General features: G+C 39.1%; 1 protein-coding gene across 4 annotated transcripts in view; it reads right to left on the reverse strand.

The window, feature by feature from the left end:
- Window positions 1-22403, reverse strand: part of PXYLP1 (2-phosphoxylose phosphatase 1) — an 87779-nt gene that overhangs the window by 25326 nt on the left and 40050 nt on the right. For 2 of the 4 annotated variants that reach the window (XM_087739855.1, XM_087739857.1), the window contains exons 2-3: window positions 21595-21764; window positions 15103-15234 (exon numbers count right to left, since the gene is read on the reverse strand). In XM_087739855.1, the coding sequence (XP_087595981.1) occupies window positions 15103-15181 (79 nt within the window). In that variant the 5' untranslated portion in view covers window positions 15182-15234; window positions 21595-21764. The remainder of the gene's footprint in view (window positions 1-15102; window positions 15235-21594; window positions 21765-22403) is intronic. The other 2 variants (XM_087739854.1, XM_087739858.1) reach the window with 1 other exon arrangement.

The raw sequence follows: 22403 nt of genomic DNA on the forward strand, positions 1-22403 counted from the left end.
CCTCAACTGTTCTTCAGCAAAAAAGTATTCTGCAGCCCCTGGCAGGAAAGCTCAGCCCATGGTCACATATGCTGCATGACACAGTTTTTAGAACTGTCTTATATTAGTATAACATTTTGTCTATGAGAGGAGTGGTGTCATTCAAATTAAGGTGCATCGGTAATGACTGTTCCCCAAAACTTCACCTGAAGCCTTGCTTCTTATTTTAATTACCCAAGACACAAGCAGCAGTCAATCATGGTCCCCACTTGGGCAGAGTCTCCCTAAGGAAGCACAGCACGCACCCCAGAATGGCAAAACCTAGATGGCAGCTTGCACGATTCTGCATTGCCCACAGGAGTGAGCACATTATTACTGTGCTAACGTTACTCAACTTCAGCATTAAGTTATCAGCATTAAGTTGACCACTACAAAACATCAGCCCAAGCCACGTTTGCTGTCAATAAATACTTAAAAGTAAAGGCAGTTCAACTATCTTTTGAAGACTGTCAAAGACAACAGTAGAGGAAAAACTGCAGCAGACAATACAACTAACAAGAGCAACAGCTATAGCAACTTGCTATTTTTCAGCTTACAGTGAAAAGAAAACAAACACTTCTTGTTTTGCCTGCTACACTTTCTCTGATATTGTTTGTAACCCGAGGAAAACCACCTGTCCAAGGCTGAGATGGACAGATCTACTGCAAATAAGAAATTTAAAGAAATGATGCCTAAAGTTTTCTGTTTTCCATTATTTTTTTCTAGTTCCTTAAGCTTTGATTAATTTTTTTTTCAATAACTTTTCTGTACTACAGGGCAATTTTTCCCCTAAAAGTCTGAGCCACTTTTAATTATTTAAGTAAATAAAAATGCTGTTTCTCTGTTTAAAGTGCAGGAAAAAAGTTTTCAGGAGCATCCTGTATATCACAGGTTTACTGACAGAAAATGGAAACTCAGGAAGGCTAGGAGGTTGCAGATGTACCTCAACTAATCTAGCAGAAATCAGATCTGATTGAGGGGAGATGAGTGTGACCTCCAAAGTGTTTGTTTTATTAATGTGTGTGTTTTTAAGAAAACCTCATTTGTACTAGGCTATGAGGAAAACATCTTAAGACTTCACAGCAGTCTCCTGCCATGCACAAGCTCAAATACAAGCTACATTGTAGCTGAACAAAATGGGAGTCTATACATACAGCCCAGTATGAGCTTTCACAACACAGTCCCTTCTTTCTCCCCGGAGCAATCATAATGTGATTGTAGCTATAACTTGTAAGTGCATCTTAACTTTACTCATCAACATTGACATAATTTTACTGCATGAAATGCAACCAAACGCTTATTCTTCAGTCTAATGCTAGCTGAGTTTTCAGCCTTCTTGGTTTTGAGATCCCTAAAGTCCTCCACTGGAAATGCAAATCTCCATATGGACAATTGAGAACTACTGTAAATTGGCTGCTTTTTTTAACTGTTTTTCACAGACTTGGTCAGAAATAGCCAAATCTCCTACTGCTTTCCAGGAGTGGGTCAAGGCCTACTTGTCCGCCTATTTTCTGGATCACAAGTTGGGAACTTCTTTGAAGATTTTCCTCATCTCAGGACAACTGCTAAAAGTAGCTTTCTGCCCACAGAGCCACAGCTAGCAGGTATTGACCCAGGGCCTTATTCCTTATCAGACGCAGGGGAAAAGGCCAGATTGCCTTGTCTGTGTATTCATGTTCAAAAATAAGTAGAACAACTACACATGACCACCATGCATGGTGGCTCTACCAGCTTTAAACAACTCAGGCCAGGATTTCTGAGAACAAATCTCTTATTTCCAGCTGCATTAGCTGCATGCTTTGCTGATTTTTTACAGCGTCCCAATCTGACTTACACAAGGAAAATAAATATGTTAAGAAAATCTTTTTTGCACCAAAGTACAACATGGCAGGCCTTGTAGTGTTATGTTTTTGAGACCAAATTTAATCAGACATGTTAAATTATGCAATGGGTGCTTACATTTATTGAGTCCAGATGTGGCTCTGAAAAGAGCTTTATAGTTTTAGGAGATGTGTCCCCCCAATTGTTTTTCAATTGACAATTCAGAAGGGCATATGGCACTGCTTAAATAGCTTCCAGGATTTTCAGCTTGAGAGCCTTTTCAAGTTCTAAAGACAGTAATTTTCTACTTTTCCTTCCAAAGTGAAAAATTACTCTCTATATATTATTCTATTTTCCTACTCCACTGAGACACTACATTGTTTAACATGGAAAAGATTTATATTTCCATCAATTAAATACACTCCTTTCTTTAAAATAAATATATAACCATCATAAAGCTTTTCCTTACCAGCTTCTCACAATTTACCTCACTACTTGGCTCTCCAGTCGATTTGAAGGCACCAGGGGAGGTTCCTACTAGACATCTAGACAAGCAGACAGATTTCCTGCTCTATAAATACATTACTCAAGTCAGATACTACTTGTGCTCCCAGTTATTTAGTGGCAAGATGCAAGAAAAAAAAGCCTCACCACTGGTTATGATGAAGTAGTTATGTTGCCTACCCCAGGCTCGTTAGGATTCACAATGAGAAGTGTTACATAAACTGCACCACGATGCTATAAATGAAGTTATTCCTACCGATGTATCTGCCTGGCTGCCACGTCTCATCAGGCTATGTCATGACTTTGACTATACCAAATCAGTATCCTGAAGGCTACCAAACAAGGCTTAAGTATACAAAGACTAAGTAGGGCTTTTTTTATAGCATGAAAGCATGATTTTTATAAATACAGTACATCCAGCCATTGTTACTTATCTACCAAGATTCATGAGCACTACAATAAGATTTTAAAGCTCTGTCCTGCTTCTGTCTACAGAACTCAGCAACTGGTAAATGAACTGATCCAGCTGAATTGTCCTGGAACAGATTTTCAAAACAGCTTTTATCAGCTGTATTCAGAAACTGTTGGCGACTCTTCCCATTTCCATAGTATTGTCTCAAAATAAAGGTCAACATGAAAAGGTAGCTGCAGGACACAATACACTGAATGCTACTGCCATAATTTACCTGTGGGTGGTGACCTTTGTTTTTTCTTTTTGTCCTGTATATTTTTTGGATCTCACAAATACTGGAGTGGGAAGCTGTGCAGCAGTGTTTACATCATGAATGAAAAACATACACTTGGCAGATTTCACATGTGAACTGACCGCAAACATAGAGGCCAACTACACGAAGTGTTCAACATAGCAGAAGAAAACATAGCAAAAAGTATTTTGTCAGGAACATGGACTGCAAATCCTCTGACTTCTGTGATCTTTTCATCTACAGCAGCTGAGAATGAGAAAAAATATGCCCCATACAGTAGAGTTCAAGACAGTTCAACAGTTGCTCCTGTTCTGTTCTCTAGCAATCTGTTGCTAACACTTTACATCTTTGACAAGGGCTCTCTGCTGCTGAAACATGTATGATCCCCTGTGCTTATTCTTAAGGAATTCACTAACTCTTGCTACTAAGTTCTCGCTTCTCAAATGGATTTAAAGAGGAAGTGTGCACAATTGTTTTCTATTGTCCTACATAAAATGTTTTTTCCCCCCTTGAAAAGACCAAATGATAGGAGCATATAGTCATCTAGAGCTTCCAGTGCATGTTGTTGCCTCTTTTCCTTAGGGCTCTCCTTAGACAGCATCCCAAAATACTTGGAATGGCTTCTGAAACTCAAGTTGACTTTTATCAGGGCGTGTACTAGAACATCCAGCTATTGAAATAGAAATCACAAAATACATAGGTAAAAAAACAAAGAAATAAAAGGACTTAAAAGCACACCTTTACTCAGCCCACTACATCTTTACAAGTGTTGCTCCCCTGGTTTCAGACACCAAGTCAGCGGCTTTTTGGGCAACAAATTCTGTACATCTGCTCACTAGTGAAAGCATCTTTCTGTCACCTCTCAACAGAGCTGCTTTCTGCACTTCCCAGCAGTATCTCTGTGTCTGCACACCTGGGTCAGATAGAGAAATCTCTCTTTCTCTTAAAGGGCTACCACCCAAAAGGCAGGAAAACCCACCATGCCTACAGTTCAGCCATAGCCTCTGCAAAGGCACAGGACGCAAACTGGTTACTATGTTAATGTCATCAGTCAAACACAATCCACAGACATCTGGCACTTCCCTGCATCAGTGACCTTCCAAGAAATAAAGCCTTACACATTCAAATCAATATTTTAACTACTGCATTAAATTAGCACCTTTCTGTTTCACATCTAATCCCAACTGTTTTCTGCCCACGAACTGACCTGCTCAGGGAAGCGATCTCAACACCATATGCCACTGCTTACCCAAGCCAAGCCAGCTCACTTGTTTGTTCTCGTCAACACCAGGGCACAGAAAGCTGCCATGGATTTGCTAGCAGCAAACCCCAAACCAACATATTTAATACAGTAGAACCTGACAGATTTTTGTGCTGGAGAAGCCAGTAATGAATAAAGCTGTTAGTCTCGGAAATTCAGAAGAGTGTTCTCAGGATCAGAGAACCATTGATGTCTTCGGGACATTTGCCGTAAACCAGCTTAGAGGAAGATGGTGAATCATATTTCTTGTCTTCATCCAGTATTAATATGCACAGTTGGTAAACCCAAAATTACACCAGGTACCTAGGGTTTCCAGCTCTTTTAATTCAATCATCTCACAAAGAAAATCATAAAGGGAGATCACTTCTACTTTCCAAGACTTCGTATTTCACTGCAGCAAGTCCACAAAAGCCTCAGCCTTTTAAATACAAAACTACTTAGACCCCACCTCATAAACAAGTAAACCACAATGCCATTTAATATGTGCAAGTACTGCTTTTCTCTCAGTGAGTGAGCATTGAAAATTTAAAAGGGAAGTAACTTCAGGAACAGAGATTACTTTAAAAAACAAGTAATAAAAAACACAGTTCAGGTCAGTACACAACTAAGCTATGGAAGAATCCTAGGAACAATTTTTTTTGCTTTAAAAGACAGACATGCCAATCCAAAACACATCTGCAGTTATCTGTAGGGCATGAAAAAGGAACAGCAGAGAACTGAATTAATGAGCTTTTGTTGAGTTGATAAGGGTAACACTCCTGAAATTTTAAACAACAAAAAAGAATATGCTAATAAATAAATAAATAAACAAATCACCTTATTTACTGCGACAGAATAAACTAATCATTTAGGTTGGAAGGGACCTCTGCTAAAACCACCTACAACTTAGAATGATAGCAGACAGACTAAAGCTTGGTTATGACAAGGCAACTCTTAAAAGAAAAAAAAAAAAGTCCAAATTTCTTCACTGTCCTATGTCTTAACTGAAATTAGCCCTCATCCAGTTGATACTCATGAAAGGACAAACAGCCCTTTTCTGAGAAAAGATTAATGGACATAAAAAGGCAAGCAACTACTGGCTCGTAGAAGGAAAAGAGAAGGAAGAAAAAGCGGCATAGAAACAAGAGGTATACTCCATATTTAAAAAAAAAAAAATATACTCCATATTTAAAAAAAAAAAAAAGATAATTTCTTAAAGCTCTACAGGAAATCTGAGCTACTTATTCAATGTACTATTGTCTGCCACTGCAATGCCAGACAGTCCTAAGGAATGGTTCCAAAAAAAACAGTACTGATTTTGTAATAAACAACCTCACAGGACTGTAAAATGACTGCAATATCTGAAGAGGCAGGAAAAAAAAAATTGAGTCACCAGAAGAAAACATTGCTCAATCATCTTCTATTAGTTCCCCCAAAAGTCTTCACTGCACTTCCACAGACTTTCATGCAACGAAACTAGCTATGCACATGGTTATTAGAGTTCAACTGCAACAGAGCTTCTAGGAGTTACATTGGCACATCACTGATTTGCAAAAAAACCAAGTAGTCCAGGTCACTAAGGAATACACCCACTCCTCAGGGAGTCTCTTGGTCTAGAGATAATTCCACCTTTTGGGCCTCCACAAGAACAAGATATAAGAGGAGGGCCGTTGCCTGAAGAGCGCTTTAGGAGGAGCAAAGGCCTGACTCATGTTTTCACAAAACAAACCTATAGGTCTCTCTCACACAGTCACAATGAACAAAATGACCTTAAAGGTCTTTTCCAACCTAAACGATTCTATGATTCTATGAAAATTTATATCCTTCCTCATTTCATATTTTACCCTCATTTACTCTTACAGCCCCATTCCGGTGATAAACCCAAGTATCTCAAGATAGCAGGACTCCGTGGTGTGTAGAAAGACAAAGCTATTCCCCACGTCCTTGAAAGAAATGCAGGCCACATTTGTTTAAATAACATACGGCTACATACAAGTCATCTTCTGGTGGAACCTAGTTGTGGCATTATTTGCAATTAGTGCAAGAGCCCAGTTTGGCAGGAACAGGAAGGATTTCACTACAGCACAGGTATTTCAACAAAGATAGCTTAACTACTAGCAACAGACCAGAGTTCATCCCAGGTTAAATATACAGAGAGGGAATTAAGATCAATGCATTAGTCTAGGTAAAGACTGACAGAAATATTAATTACTGTAAGCATAACATTTTTTTCTCCTACTGCGAATATGCATTTTCCTTTGTTGTTTACTATTCATTCAAAACTCGAACAGTTAAGGACAGGTACACACCTATGAGACTGTCCGTACAAAAAGTTGCTGACCCTTTCACGTGTTTAAAATAATTGCAATATGTATCACTATAATTATAAAAAGACTGAAGCACAGATTTCAACACTTCCAAGATTTCTTGCAGGTATTAGGACTGAGATTTGAGTTGGATTTTGAGAGAAATGATGTTAAAATGCTTATTATTTTCCAGTCTTGTTTCCTTCCCTCTAGGATTTAACCTAACACTGTAGTAAGGATTTGCAGGAGCCTAACTAATAACTTCTGCTAGTTTTTGTGAAGTATTAGGCTTTATTTCAAGTAGCCTTCAACCATATGTTTTAACAGCTCATATTAATCTCTGCTTAAATACAGCTCAACTAACCATCATGGATGAAGCCAAAAATATATATATTTAAAGAAGATTTATGAAGTTCTGTAGCCTGCCAAGTAACGTCTACTGGTCAAATCCTGTCTGAAGCAACTTAACCTGACCTATATTTAAAGGAGATATTTAAAAATGATTGCTCTGTTTTTGTGGGAGAAAATAAGACTGTCCCATAGTATCCTTCTCAAGTATTCATCGCGTCTCCTCCCCCTTCAAGGGTTAATTTCTGGACTGGTACATTATACCACCACTTCTGAGAATCACAAAAAAGTTATATAAATCTCCAGTTACAACATAAAAAGCATCTTTAACAAAAATCTGTATATTTACAGTTAGTTTTCTTCATTCATTACTAAAACGTACACAGCCTTGGATATATTATTTGTGGGTTGTTTTTCCCTTTAATCTTAAATTCAGATTAAATTAGTACTTTCAAAAAAACCCAGGGAGACTTCTCATTAGTGGAAAATCTGCCATGCTTCTGAGCTTCAAGGCAAAATACAGGAAGGGAGATATCTGGTCTCCTTTTAATTTTGTGTGCTGGTAACACATGACAAAAACAAGTTCTCTGCATCAAGAATTCTAAAGTTTTGGCTTTTTAAATATAGATAGTTGTATAAATCAGCAAAATGCAATACTCTAATTTTACCTTCCACTGAAGAAATTATATTCTTAAAATATGAAACGTGAGTAGTTATTGTTTGTTGGTAAGGAACAGTAAGAGACAGTAAGGAATTCTCCTTAAAGAGGTGGTAAGGATATGTATTCTGTCCAGAAACAGCTTGTATTATCTTTTTACTGAATACCTTGGGTTTTTTCCCCCTTCTCCTTTAGAAACGAAGTTCTGGAAAAAACAACTCACCCATTTTTTCCACAGACTTCGCATACCCCAGCTCCTCTCGGCATCCCACTGGCAGTCTCTGGGCAAGGGGCTGCGGGTGCAGCTCACACCCCCATTCTGGTCCGGCGTGGAGAGAGGGGGGTGGTGGCAGCTCTGCAGTGCCACAGCTACAGCTTCACAAGTTGTGGAAGCACATCCTGCTTTGCAAATGGAAAGGCTGAACAGGGATGCTACACCCCCTCAGCTTCCACCTCTATTCACACATGCAAGTCCCTGCTGAGCGTTTGGCACTGGCACACACTCCCCCAGAGCCTCCTCCCCAGACCATCCAAGCACCCACTGCACCGCGGCTTGTCTTACAGTAGGAGCCGAAGCAAGCAGTGGCAAGGATACCGAGCTAAGTGCCGAAGGCTTCAGCATTGCTCTTGCACAGCTGTATTGGGCCACCAAGCAGGGATGCAAACAGCAGCAATCCCACCAGAGGGGCTGAGATTATTCAAGCAAACAGGCTTCTAAGAGGGGCTGTGCAGCGACACAGCAATCGCCTCCTACGGGCAACATCCTGCTGGGACTGCATATAGTGCCCACGCTGTCCTCATAAAATAAGAGCTGCCCGCAGCACTCCAGCCAATAAAATAAAACTCTACTATTTTTCCTTGTGGAGAATCCAGATTTCTGTTTCCTATGACTCATCTGTAAAACCAAAACCTCCAGTGCAAAAGAAGATGACAGAAAGTAGTGGGAAATTATTACTGGAAAAGCAACTTGTCATCTCCAGACATGCTGAAACACCAACACCCAAGCCTGAACAATTGTGGCAGAGAAAATATTTAAAAGAAAAAAAAAAAAAACAAACAAAACAAAACTCCCCACACTTTACACAGTAACCAACACCCTGCCAGGGTAGCTGCCGACATCCTAAAAAGCAGTGGCGGATACCAAAATTCTTTTTATCGAAAGACAGGCCTGAGGCACTGACCAAAGTATCAAAGTATTCAGGGAAACAAACTTCAAACCAGAAGAGAAGCTCCACATGCAGGTGCTGCCTGAGAGCCAGGGACTTCGCGATTCTGCAAGAGCCTGAAAGAGGCAGGCTGAAACGGAAAGTCTGTAATTTATGCCTGCACAGGGTTAAATAGCTAATAAAAACAGACGCTTTCCCACTATAGTTTTAGTCCTCCTCTGTTGACTGTTACTTTCCTTAGACTTTCTGTAAATGGAAACAAAAATAAAAAAGAAAGTAAACCAAAGGTATTTACTTTGCTGAAAAAAAAAAGTATTTACATGTATTTGATTAAAAAATAGAAATCCACAGTCATTGTCAAGTAAACTTCACAGAGATTACATATGGCATCTTAACAGCTAGCTTTTGAATTTCCCTCCAGTTTGGTGTATTCAAGGTAATTCAAAGACAAATAGTTGAGATCTCCTGAGGACACCCCCCTTCAGGCTTCCACAGTCAGTTACAGGTGTTCTAATATACTGCAGAGTCTGTGCTTGCCCCGTAATTGCGTTCTCATGTACCACACCAATCTTAAGGGGGAAAAAAGAAAGCAGCTCTTCAGGCATACTTGCAAGCTCCGGTTCCTGAGCTGACCTAAGGGTTAACCAATGTAATTAACATTGACAGGGTCCTAAACTATGTTTTTTTCCCCTCAGGGTCCTAAACTATGCTTTTTTCCCCGCAGCGTGAGGCTGCAGGACCACAGCCAGATTCTGACACATCCCTTAAAACACACTTGAATCTAGTCGTGCTGCCATCCTCAGTCTCTGTACTATAGGAATTCCCACCACCACTGCATTTACAATCCCTTTGCACTGCTCTGGGCGTTTTACACAGCACAGAGTAGGAAGGAGGACCTCAACCACTGCAACCTTTTCCTCTGGCAAAAAAGAATAAAGTATCCCAACTTGCATTCACTCTATTTGTACAGAAGTAAACTGCCCAGTTTCAGTCAACAGCATTACAGATAATATTTACAGAGACAAAAATACAGCCCACAATCTAGCACAGGTCATTTTTCCATTCTGCAGTTTTTCTGACAAAGCAAAACACTGAAGTCTCTTAAGAGAAAAACAACATAATTCCATTTTAGAACAGTCTAACTGTAAAGTCTATCAAAACCAGTTTTCCTTTTGTCTCTAGTACTGAAGTTTTAAATTGTTTTAGAACCATGACCATTACATAAACAAAGAGAGGGAAAATAAAAACATGTGTGAAGTGATAAATATTACAAGGAAAATACTTCTCTAGTCTTCTCCGTAGATCTGGCCCAAAACATAAAACCAGAGGGAAACAATGACAATTCCAATAAAACTTTAAGCTGCCAGTCATATTTGGTTTGGAAGTCAACAAGTCACCCTATCAAAAGGGTTTCCCAAACAAGAACTCTCATCACTGTAACTAGCCACCAGAGACATCATAGTAAGCTTTCAGTCAGGAGCGGAACATTTTTGGAGTTTCAACTTTTAACACTGTCATTTTTCTATATTATTTAAAAATTAAAACACATATGAAATTTGCAGACATTTGCCATTGAAGAGAGTTTCCTTTCATTGCTGATCTGGTCCAGGTTTCACACTGTACAGTTTATTAAAGGCCGAACTGAATTTGAGAACACATCTGGCTCCTAGTCTTTTGCTTCAAAGTCCAGGCCAGACAATTACATGAAAGATGCCTAGAACTATTAAGACTAGTACTTTTTCATGAAGTTAAATTTGTTTTTAAAAATCTTCTATGTCCCTACTAGAAACAATAAACAACCCTGGCAAAACTATGAATAGGTTTTGAAATACTCTAGTGAAGCTTTCAAACATGTCTCAAATGTCATTCTTCTATCACCTACCACCAAATATGTTCAGAAACAAAAACTGAGGAGTTATTTATGTAAAAAAATAGCCATAGCTTGAAAACAGTAGCACTTCTTGAAGAAAGTTTCCTTGCCCTACTGCTCCAAGTGAAATACCCAGGGAGCTGGCTAGCACCCCAGGCAGACAAGCCTGGCACCCGATGCAGTGGGAACCAGCATACAAAAAGACCGAACTCAGACCCTGTGCCTTTTGCTCACGTACGAGGGCATAAAGAACACAACTGTTCAAGTCCCTCGTTGCCCAAAACCTACGTGACAGAGGACTCTGGAAGTAGGAAGGAAGGTATCTTATGGGATCCACAGCAACTACATCACCTTGAAGAATGACTATTAGAGTTTAAAAAAAAAAAAAAAAAAAAGTCTTTTCTCCAACTGCTTGGCAAAGTGTAGTCTGCTTATATGACTCCCTCTCCTCAGGACAAGGAAATGAAGATATTTCAGCTGTACCAACAAGAAATGTCAGATCTGGCATTTGATCCAGCAAGCCAGTCAGGCACACAACACTTGACAAACGTGAACTGACTGCTCCACAGAGCTGCCTTCTGTATCTCTGGTACCATGGCATTGCAGACACAAGGCAGAGGGTAGCTTCTGCTCTTGTAAAAGTGATCCTTGCCAACCGGTCCATGTCTATTCACTGCAACTGTTGGTGGGACAGAATATTTTTAAGCACTCAGAGCTGTTAGTTGCCATCAAGAGAGATTTTGGGAGAAACTTTCTCAATGATTTAGCCTGCAAGTTAAGCAGTATTAGTATCTGTGTAGAGCACCAGTCCTAGGGGGGGGAAAAAAAAAAACAAAACCACCACACAGGAAAGCAGACTAATGTAGATCAGAACTCAGAAACCACAATAAAAGAGAGAGGGACCAAGAACAACATCAAAACAGGACGAAGTTTTCTATCAATCCTGGGTCCATCACCAGCCTACCAATACTGAAGACTCTGAGGTCCAATACTGATTGTTTTCCCCAGCATTTCTCTCCTTGTGTCTAAACCCGAGACGTGACAACTGTTAACTCTGAAACAATTGCCTTGGGACTTTGTCTTACAAGGAAGGACGGACTTGCATTAGGACTGCTGACTCTTACGACACCCATCACCTGCATTTCATCATGGCTGTAGAAATCACTGCTCTTAAAGGAGTTCCAGACCCTTCACAGCATAGTCTATTAAAGTAAACCAGCATCAGTTTCTGCTTGACTGGGCTGCAAACTACTGCAAGTGATTCCTGAACCCTCACAGCTCCAGCATGGGACAGACTGTAATCTTCTCAGCCATCCCAGTGTGGGCTGGTTTTAATATTGAGTCAGAATCTACAGAAAAACAGCTGAACTTGGCCTTCATTACGGCCTTCACGTCAGAGTCAGCTACAACTCACAAGTCTGGCTCCGAATTGCCACTGTTCCAGGTGTGGACAAGAGGGGATAAAATATCAAGCATTTACAGGAGTGATGCTATGCCCTAAGGTAGAAGTTTAAAAAGGAAGATAGGTACCATTTATGTAATTATGCATTTATTGTTACTGTTTCACTTTCCTGAACAAATTGAGCACAGAAAGGAAGAGACATTTTCAACATTTACTGCTTAGAAAAGCAGTAGTATGTTTTAAAGTGACCAGCCCTCCTCCGCAAAGCTGTGCGCTGCTTGCTAACAGAGAATCACAATCTCAAAACAGCAGAAAACATCTGTTTCCACTCCAAATGCTTCAGGAGGTAACTCCCGTCAATCAAAAAAAAAAAAAAATATCAGTGGCATGGGCATTTTCCTGAGTTTAAATGTAAAAACTCTCATTTTCATTCCATCTGACACAAATTATAAAGCCGTATAACCAAAATTTTTCTCCAGGCAGCTCAGAAGGGATCAAAATTTGGAAACCAAGTTTTACAGTTTGATGAAAAAGAAAAGAAGGACCTTGCTTTCAGAAAAAAAGTTTTATACATGAAACAAGACTACGTTACTACCACTTTGTGCAACAGTGAGTATCAAATCGTGAGGGATGCATGCCTCTGAACTGTGTCATGTCTTAAGAGCAACAGATTCAGTGCAAGGAAGGACCTTCAACATGGCAATAGGAAACAAATAGTAAATACAAATCTACTACGTACATAGTGCTACAACAAACAGAGTCTGTATTTGAATCCACAGTTAAAGAAAGCTCGTCCCTAAAAATACACGTAGTAATTGGAATTTTGCTGGTTTTCCAAAAAACAATAAACTCCAGGCTACTCAAAAGGAGACTGGCAGACCATTCTCTATGTCCCACTGAGCTGGACACTTAAATTTTCTGTCCTTCAATGCTCTATCACAGTGAAGTGCTCCATATCATGCAGTATCAGAGGGGCCGACAGACATTTTCTGAAGGATGTTCTGAAATTTCTCAGGTGAGGGTTACTGCCTTCTTGAGTCAGCACATCACCATGTGCTAGTACTTGGTCCACTTTTATCAAAACAGCGATTTTATGTATTCATATTAGTCATGGAGACTGACCAAATATTCTGCTCTAAGACAGTACTGAAACTATGCTTCCATTAATATCGTATCACAAGTATTTCCCTAAATATTTGCATGCTCATTTCATTAAATGAGCATGTTCATTAAAAGCTCAAGTTCGGAATCAAGTGCTTCCTTAGTTTAACATTAAACTAGCCAGGAACTATAATTTGGAGAAGACTAAAAATTTACAGCTATGTTTAATTTGAAAGCAGCTCACCAAGCACTTGTAGATTCTAATATAACTTAGCAGGTAGTCGGTTGTTTTGGGGTTGGAGGGGAAATACTGGTTTTGGCTTTAAGACTTTGCCTTGGTTTTTAAACTCTCCAAAATCCATCTGGTTTCCAAAGCGTTACATGGTGATAGAAGAAGGGACTTTTGTCTTTGCTTTGAGGATGGTCTTTCTTCCAAGTTTGAATTAATCTCTCTACAAGCTGAAGCTGGTAGAAGTTAAAATATCAGGTTACCTGCATGCCACAAACTACTTGGTTCCTGCTAGCCAGTACTGCAGTTCTCATTATGTAAAAATCTCTACATGTATTTTGGTATTGGCACTAAGTTTCATGATGCTGCTTGCTGTAGCTTAAGTGCTTTTTAAAGCACCCCTCAAACATCTTTATCTCCTGGAATTCCTCTTGCACAAATGTTATCTTCTAATTAAGTGGAAAATAACTTCCTCTTTTGATGAAATGTGATTCGTTCTCCTATATGCCTACCTCCTCATCTCTAAATAAAGCTCCTATTTGTTAATAATTCAGTTTCATATTTCAGCTGAAGTTCCTCTAGGACCTTCATCCTCTACACAATTCATAACCAATCACATAAGATCAAGGACAGACCCATAAAGAGCCTAATGGGCAAAACAAGCTGCAATCAGACCCACTGGCATGTACCCATAGGAGGCTGAAAAGGCAATTCGGAGCCACAGATCCCTGTATTACATGCACATCAGTTTAAGCACACAAAACATAATAACATAAAACCACAAAGTTTCTTTCCCTTTCCCCACCCCCCCTCTTTTTTCTTTTTTGTTTTTCTTTTTAAGGTGTCCATCATATGCAAAAGACACATGCTAAATCTAAAGTAATCCTCGGGCGGGGGAAAGGCTTACACTGTGCAAAAAAACCAAACAAACAAACATAGACCAGAAGGACCACACTCTTTACATTAAAACATGATGCAAGACAAAAACAACAATGAAGTTCTCCTGTACTATGGATAGGCATTTTTCCTTGCCTTCTAACAGCCACTAATTACATCAGCATGTATTAGTACATATTAGATTTACATCACTTTACCTAGCAAATGTTATCATTCATGAACTAGGTGATAAGCAGTCATAAGGCACAATGCTCATTTGTCAACATACACTAACCTGCATTCAGAACCACGTCCCTGCTTAGTCGTCAGTAAATGACGGCCCTCTGGTGACCCATGATTAATTGATCTGACACACAACATAATTTATCTTTTCTTAAACAAACCGGTCACTTGTGATGAGCCAATTCAACTGTTTAAAGTTTCCTAATGTGAGGGTACAAATAAGGAGAAGTTCCAACACTCAACCCTCTCACAGTACTTTTCTCAATCCCACCTGGTCTGATGCAATGTAAAATAGGAATTGCAGCAGGTTTTACTCAAATGTGTTTTGTCTACTTTCATGGAAGGATTCAATCACATTCAATTACTTAATTGCACTACAAAATTAAGATTTTTTTTTTTCTAAGATAGCCTGATTTGAAAAGTCTATAGTCCTGTATGGTGCACAAAACTATTTTTATTCTTACATTTATTTTCCTATTTTTGAAGAAAAAAAAACCACAACAAAACAACAAATATTTAAACACAGAAATAATGCTTAAACAACATGTAAGCATGGCCATTTTTAAACACACCCATAGACCACTATATATAGAAAACAAAAGGGGAGGACACTTACAGAATTGTAGACTGAGGCTCAAAAAGGCTAACAAGGCTGCCAAAGCCAGCAAGAACAGAAAACGGTTTCGGAAAAGCATTATTATTCGTTCAGCTTTCTTTTCATGGTTTCATCTTCATATATCAATGGTTCCTGCAAACAACAAAACATGGGCAAATATATTTCAGATGTGAAGCATCAGCTATAGCAAAGAAAATTCAAGTATCCTTTTGACAGTGTCAAGTTATTTATTAAAAACAAGCACATGAGGCAATTCAAATTGGCAACAACAGTATCAATAAGTTGTCTTCACCCTAGTTATGAGATTAACTATATTTTCACAAGACAGAACTTTCAAGTAAATTAAAAAAAAATTGCCATTTCCCATAAAATTAAGTTTTCTCCTGCTAACACAAGGTTAATGTTCATGTCATAACATTATCAACAGTTCTTTAACAAAAGTCCCTTGCCCCTGTGCAAAGCAAATCACAACATGAATATTATTACTTAAGGGGTCTCAAGAACAATTTGGTAAATCATCCCTAGAAACAAAATAATCCCATCACATGTTAAAAAGGTACACACACACACACACTTTCAAATAGAGGCTAAAAATTAGTTTCTCTAACTGGTAGCCCTTTTACTGATACAAAGTTCACAATTCTTATTTAAGAGAACTAAGAGTAAGAAAAATTACCAATACCACTACGCAGAAAATGGGAAAGTATATTGACTCAAGATTAACACCTGGAATAATTCTGTGTAACAATATTTTTAAAAAACTGTTTTGACAAGGATCAGAACAATATATTTCAAATCAATAGTATTTAATACGACTTCAAAACTCAAATAACTCATTGCAAAAGTTAAAAAAAGACAAAAACCCCCAGGTTTCTCCTGAAAATACCCAAACAAGAAGCATGCGCTGTTAGTAGAAAACACACTTTTCCTTGCAAAATGACATCCCAAAGTGCACAGAATTTGCTGAAGTGCCCTGTTTTCACAGATGTCCATTTTCCACTGGAAGATGGCTCTATATAAGGGATGGGGGGTTGTTCTCACACACGCACACTTTTTTTTTTTGTTAAAACAACCAGCTGCTCTTATGTGCCAGAGAGGCCTTTTCCTAGCACTGACAGTGTGTTGCAGGAAATTGGTTAGTCTTGAAAGAAATCTTCTGAGATTCCCAGATCCTTTGAACCGAGCTCTGTTTATGACAGCACATCCAAGCATGTTGACAGAAAATAACTTTTTTCCCCCACCAATGTTTCTTTTTGCCCCAGCACTTACTTGCTCATGGAAAGAGATCTCTCTTGCTTCTTTCCTGCTTTTGAGAATGAGAAGGCTTACATATACGTGCAATTGATACATATGTGTTTATCAAAACTCTTTTGCACTCCAAAACCTAACCATCTTAGCAAGATTGTCATCTCTATCTCTGAGCGCTGATAAAACATGTAAAAATCACAATCTCAAAATTCAGAATTTTTTTCCCCCAATTAATTTTCTCATCAGTATTTGAAAATGTCTCATGAATCACTGAATTTCTTATTTTATCTATTGTGGTTATTCTTAAGAAGAGTTGTGGGATCTACAAGTTGGTGCAAGGTGACCTCCATAGTACAAAACAACGGGACCAAGAGCATAAGTGGGGATCTTCTAGAAATGAAGGCAGTGGGGCTTGCAGTAAGTGAAATGTATTATGCATGTACGCTTTGCAGGACTGAGGTCTTTCCATCTCATTTTACTTGGAGAATTACCTTTACAGTTTCTGGAAACTCTGGAAAAATGGAGAGAAGTGGAGATTCTGAGAAGCAAGAAGCCAGAGCTATTACAGTATTTTTCCAAAATGCCAATAGCACCATTAATGGCATGTGCAAGCAATAATTATAAAATAAAGCTTAAAAAAAACAAAAAAAAAGAGATAGAGAAGGAACGATCTTAACAGTCTCAGTTTCACAACATCATAGCTCATCCTGGAACATGTTAGTGAAAGGTATGCTGGAACTAAACTGAACTAAACCACTGAAACTAAACAAAGCTGCCAAGGCTAGAAGGTATAAGGATTAGTGTATACAAAACACCAGGAGAAAATAAAGCAGTTAAACCAAACAGATGGAAGAACAGAAGGGGAACCACAGGAAAAAGCAAAATTAGACTTAGCAGGAAGGAGAAGGTAAAATCTATTAAAAAGCTCTCAGGAACAAGAGGTGTTGTGCACAGTCTACACTCATTAATACTGTTGCTGCATAAAAAAAAGTTGCCACAAAAAAAGGAAAAATTACAAGACTGGAAAAAAGGAGATCATACACACCTCATATTAGCAAAATGTTTTAGAGAAAAAGCTTAATTAGCTTTAAACCTGAATTGCAAGATCAGAAGTTTTAAAACATTTTGTTTTAAATGCAATATTCAAGAAATTATAAGTAAGGTGGAAAGATTTTTCTTTTAAATATACTTTAGCCTGTTAACAAATTAAAAGTTGCTGTGTTACAACTTATGAGGAATAGGAACAGCTCCTGTTAGGTAACTGTTAAATAAAAGTCTGTCAATACGATTTGTCAGCAGCTCCTACTTGTGATCAAGCTGCCAGGAATCAGGTGAACGTATGTAAGACTGAGCACTGAAGCCTCTGCTCCTCCGTGCTGGCACACAAGGTATTCCCAGGGAAAAGCAGCACTCAGTCAGCATGTATTAAGTGAAGACAGTACAATAAGCATTGTGAGCACTCACTGAAGTGAGCATTTGTAAGCTAAAAAAGATAAAACTGAGCCGGGGGGTGAGGGGGTGGGTGGTGTGGAATAAAAAGCTAACCAACCTTATCTCCCCACAAAACTATTTTTATATGCAGACGGATCAAAAACTAAACCACACAGAAAAACACATTTTGGGTCTTCAGAACATACTACCACACAGCAAGAGGCTGCAGCATTGCAGAGCATCTGCTGCGAACGTGACATTTAGAGAATATTGATCTCTACTCTGCGCGCAGGCCAGAGTGCAGGTCATGCCCCAGCCTCAGCATGCTGTAAGCTCTCCGTACTTAAAGGTCAATTCTATCAAAAACTGACAACACCGCTTCACTAGTCTCCAGGTATGGACCTTGGTTCTTTGCTTTGGAGATAAGTACTTATTTATTGCTTTGAAAGGTGAGTAAGCACCATATCGCCACAGAAGGGGTGGAACTCTGCATGGGGAGCAGGAGCGTTCTGGCAGCAGCTTCTAACGTGTGCCAGAAAAGCAGTGATTTATGCTCATCCCTGAGAACAGGCCTTTTGCTCAAGATCAAAGCGGTCTCAAGTTGCACCAGGGGAGGTTTAGATTGGATATTAGAAAAAAATTCTTCACTGAAAGAAGCACTGGACCAGACTGCCCAGGGAGGTGGTTGAGTCCCCATCCCTGGTGGTATTTAAAAGGCGTGTAGACGTGGCACTTCAGCACATGGTTTAGTGGTGGACTTGACAGTGTTAGATTTATAGTTGGAGTCAATGATCTCAAAGGTCTTTTCCAACCTAAATGATTCTACAATGCTATGATTCTATGAATGCAGGACTTGATAAAGATGACCTACAGAACCCCAAGCTTATTTCGGCAACGCTAATTATAAGCATGACACAGATAAGCAGCCTAGATATTCTGAAGGATAATAAAGCATCCTTTATTAAAATGCAGATAATTAAAAGGCTACTTCTGAGCCACCTTTTGCAGCGTACCTACCTACACACAGAATTTATCTTTTTCTTTTAACCATGATCCAAAAGTCTCAACTCATCAAAACATGCCAGAATGACTCACGGCATTTAGAGCACCCTCAGCTCTTACCTAATCTCACAAGACGGTGCCAACTCATGCTAGTGTAAGGTGCTAGGCTACTGCATGCTCACACAAGGGTAAAAACAGTCTTACGATTGAAGGCCAGGCCAGGGAGTCAGAAAACTAGCCAAGCCTCTGCTAGGCTCTTGGAAAAAATTGGTCAAGTCACATTCTCTGTTTTAGGCCATTTCACTGGAAAAGTTAGTAACTACCTAGAAATGCTGGGAGAGCAGCATGTCTGCTAAGAGCCTAGACTAAGCACACAGCTCCCAGAAGACAAGCCAGCATGACTAACCTACTTTTTGCTCAGCACTAGCTGGTTATTGCTAGCTAGTGCTCCACGTGGAACCTCCCCCCCCAGCACGCCCTTCTCCTGTGCAAAATATAAAGATGACATTTTTTGCAGGGTTGACTAGCTAAACTATTTCTTTTGATTATTTTAAGTCAGGCCCTGAAAATAACTTGACATCAATGCTTTCAAAGTGCTTGTGAGGTTAGACATGACACTAAACCACCACCACCAAACTTATGTGCCACTTGACTGATACTGTTACATCCTCTAAATCACCCGTATCCATCTAGAATACAAACCTACTATCTAGCATGAGGCATAAGCACATTATTACACTGACTCACCATGACAGCTTAAATGAATTTACTTGATTAAAATAGCATGTCTCCATAAATAATCAATAGTACTCTTCAAAGTCTGCCTCAATAAAATTACTGTATTTATCTGATGTGGTACATCAAAATGACATTGTCTACTGAAATACAAGCGAGCAGAAGTGGTTGCGATGAAGCAGCAAAGAGAAATGGTGACTTTACCCAAAAAGGAAAGTAGCATTAAGTCTGTACCTAACTGTATGTCAAAGACAGATAGAGGTATATTTTGTAGCAAGCTTATACAGCCTAGGAGGGAGAGCAAAAAGCCTACAAATAACATAAGGTTGATTTGGAGTAACATTCATAGATAGTTTTAGAAGAAGTCACAGGAGAACGCAGGGACCCACTTACTAGTCTGATGTCTCTACATTGTAGAAGCGAGTTTTTAATTGTAATTGCTTTTTGATGCATCTTTTATCTTTCATCTACATCTGCAGGCTTATTTTCTGACAAAACCTGTTTTGAAGACATCTGAAATGAAGGCGACAGCTCCTGATACAATTATAATGAAGACTTCTGCCTTTACTTTCATTTTAACTCATGATGCTCCATCAATTATTCCCCAGCCTTTTGGCCGCAGACTACCAGGCAGTACATTTTTCATCTACTAAAACCCACAAGTCCAGCATCCAGACATTCTCAGACAGCTGAAGAACTTTATACTCTTGAATTGGAAATTGCAGAAAATAGTTGTCTCAGCAAGTGGCGCAAGCCAAACCTTTTCTTTGGTACTTCAAAGGATTTGCTTTTTTTCCTGCAGGAATGAAAAATAGTGGCTGGGATCTTGTGGTTATGACCAAATCGACCAGTGCTACAAAGATCTATGGCAAGCACCAGAACAGAGAAGAAACGGGAACACTCAGCAGAATCAATTCTCCAGTCAGCACGACCTGCTTAGTTAACTCATGCTTCTAATCGTCACATTGAGGAAACCCTCACAAAACCCCTGTAGCTGACCATAACATCAGCAATTTAAACTGGACATATGATTCCTGCAACACTGAAGTTGCATTTTGCATAGCAACACAAAGTAACAAAGCTAGGATCTGCAATATTGTTAATCATAATTCTTCATTTTCCCATCGGAAAGAAGCAAGCATTCAATTTTTTTTAAAAAGCATTTGAGAAATAGGTCACATCACTTGGTGTAAAGAACTGCATTTCTAAGAAAGTAAAACCAGTTCATCATTGAAAAAACTATACAAAACCTGCTCAGTAATGTTACTCATGTTAGCCCACCCCATGACTTAAGCTGTAAGTTAGTAACCACAGGAAACACAGAACTTGACTGAAAGTACAAACAGGTCCACAGCCTCATAAAAAAAAAGTAAGTGAAGATAAGGAAAGCCATGGTAAAAAAAGGCAACATGTACCACTCCAGGGTAATCACGCAGGGAAACAGCAGGAAGCAGCGCCTATCCAATATAGCATAGCTACATGTTGATGTGTAAAAATTAATAGCTACTTATAATTTTATTTTCAAATTACTTAACATTTTAGCAGCAAGCATCTGATTAAAAAAATAAAACTAACACCTAAGTTGCTAAAGTTTAATATACTTTAGTATTTAGAACATTAAAATATCTACATCTAAATTTCTCTTTTCTCCTATTCCAAGTTTCTTCCTTATCTAGTCAGCTCCAGAGTCCTCATACTGGCACAGCTGGTCTTGAGATGTGCAAAAGCTATTGAAAATGGCACAGTTTGCCCAGTCTGTCAAAGCAACCAACACAAGCTCTCACTTCATTAAAGCTAAGGGATCAAACAGAGCTCTTACTCAAACAATTTTGTCCCTCTACAGCACTCATTATTGTCACTGTGCTGCAAATCTACCGCTGGATTTAATAAGTAAAGAGTTGCTTAGCATTCAGAAGTGAAGGGACCATTGGCCATACTGAAATCTGACCACACCTTGAAGATAATCTGCTGTTCTCAAAATAAAAGGTCCACTTGACTCTGAGATCTTAGCTTTTAAATCTCAAGGTGCACAAGCAGACAACACGGTGAACATTTTAAACATCTCTTTCTCCTCACCAGCTTTCAGGTTTGAGCAGGACTGTCACGCAGTTTTATGCTGGAAATTCTGGGAAAGCAGTCTTCAGCTTACAACTTTGGCTTGTATCCTTCAAAGGACAGTTTCCAGCTTTTCAATTCTGTCCTACTCAGATCACCATTATGAGTTGCCTTCTTTCAGAGATCAGCAGCTAAGAGAAGCAAGCAGAACAAGTTTTTACATAGTTTAGGTTTGCATTTGATTTTTGTCAGTCCAAGTCCTTTAGAAGATATTGCTTTTATTTAAATTAGAACCTACAAGTCTATGAATTTGAGCAATAAACACAGTCATGCAGAGACATCTATATTCAAGTTATGTTTAGGGCATTAATGTAGTTAATGTAATGTAACATTATAACATTACAACTACCCTTTATGTGTTTCCCAGCATTGGAAGTTTACTTATTTTGCAGCCAGAGATCTCCTGGTTTCTGGAATTTCCATAGACTTAACATCAGTTTTCTGATGAAATTATGCCCATGTTTTCTTGAACAAAGATAACTGGGGAAAAAAAAAAAAGTGTAGGCACTGTTAAAAAACATAAAAAGATCATTAAGTGATTGATTCTTTTATCTTTTTCACACTGCTGGTTTTGGCTGGGATAGAGTTAAATTTATTCATAGTAGCTGGTATGGGGCTATGTTTTGGATTTGGGCTGGAAACAGTGTTGCTAATACAGGATGTTTTTGTTACTGCTGAGCAGCGCTTACACAGAGTCAAGGCCTTTTCTGCCTCCCACCCCACCCCACCAGCGAGGAGGCTGGGGGTGCACAAGAAGCTGGGAGGGGACA

The sequence above is a fragment of the Nipponia nippon genome, unplaced genomic scaffold (assembly GCF_047370975.1).
Source record: "Nipponia nippon isolate SJK-2023a ecotype South Korea unplaced genomic scaffold, ASM4737097v1 scaffold_7, whole genome shotgun sequence".
NCBI lineage: Eukaryota > Metazoa > Chordata > Aves > Pelecaniformes > Threskiornithidae > Nipponia > Nipponia nippon.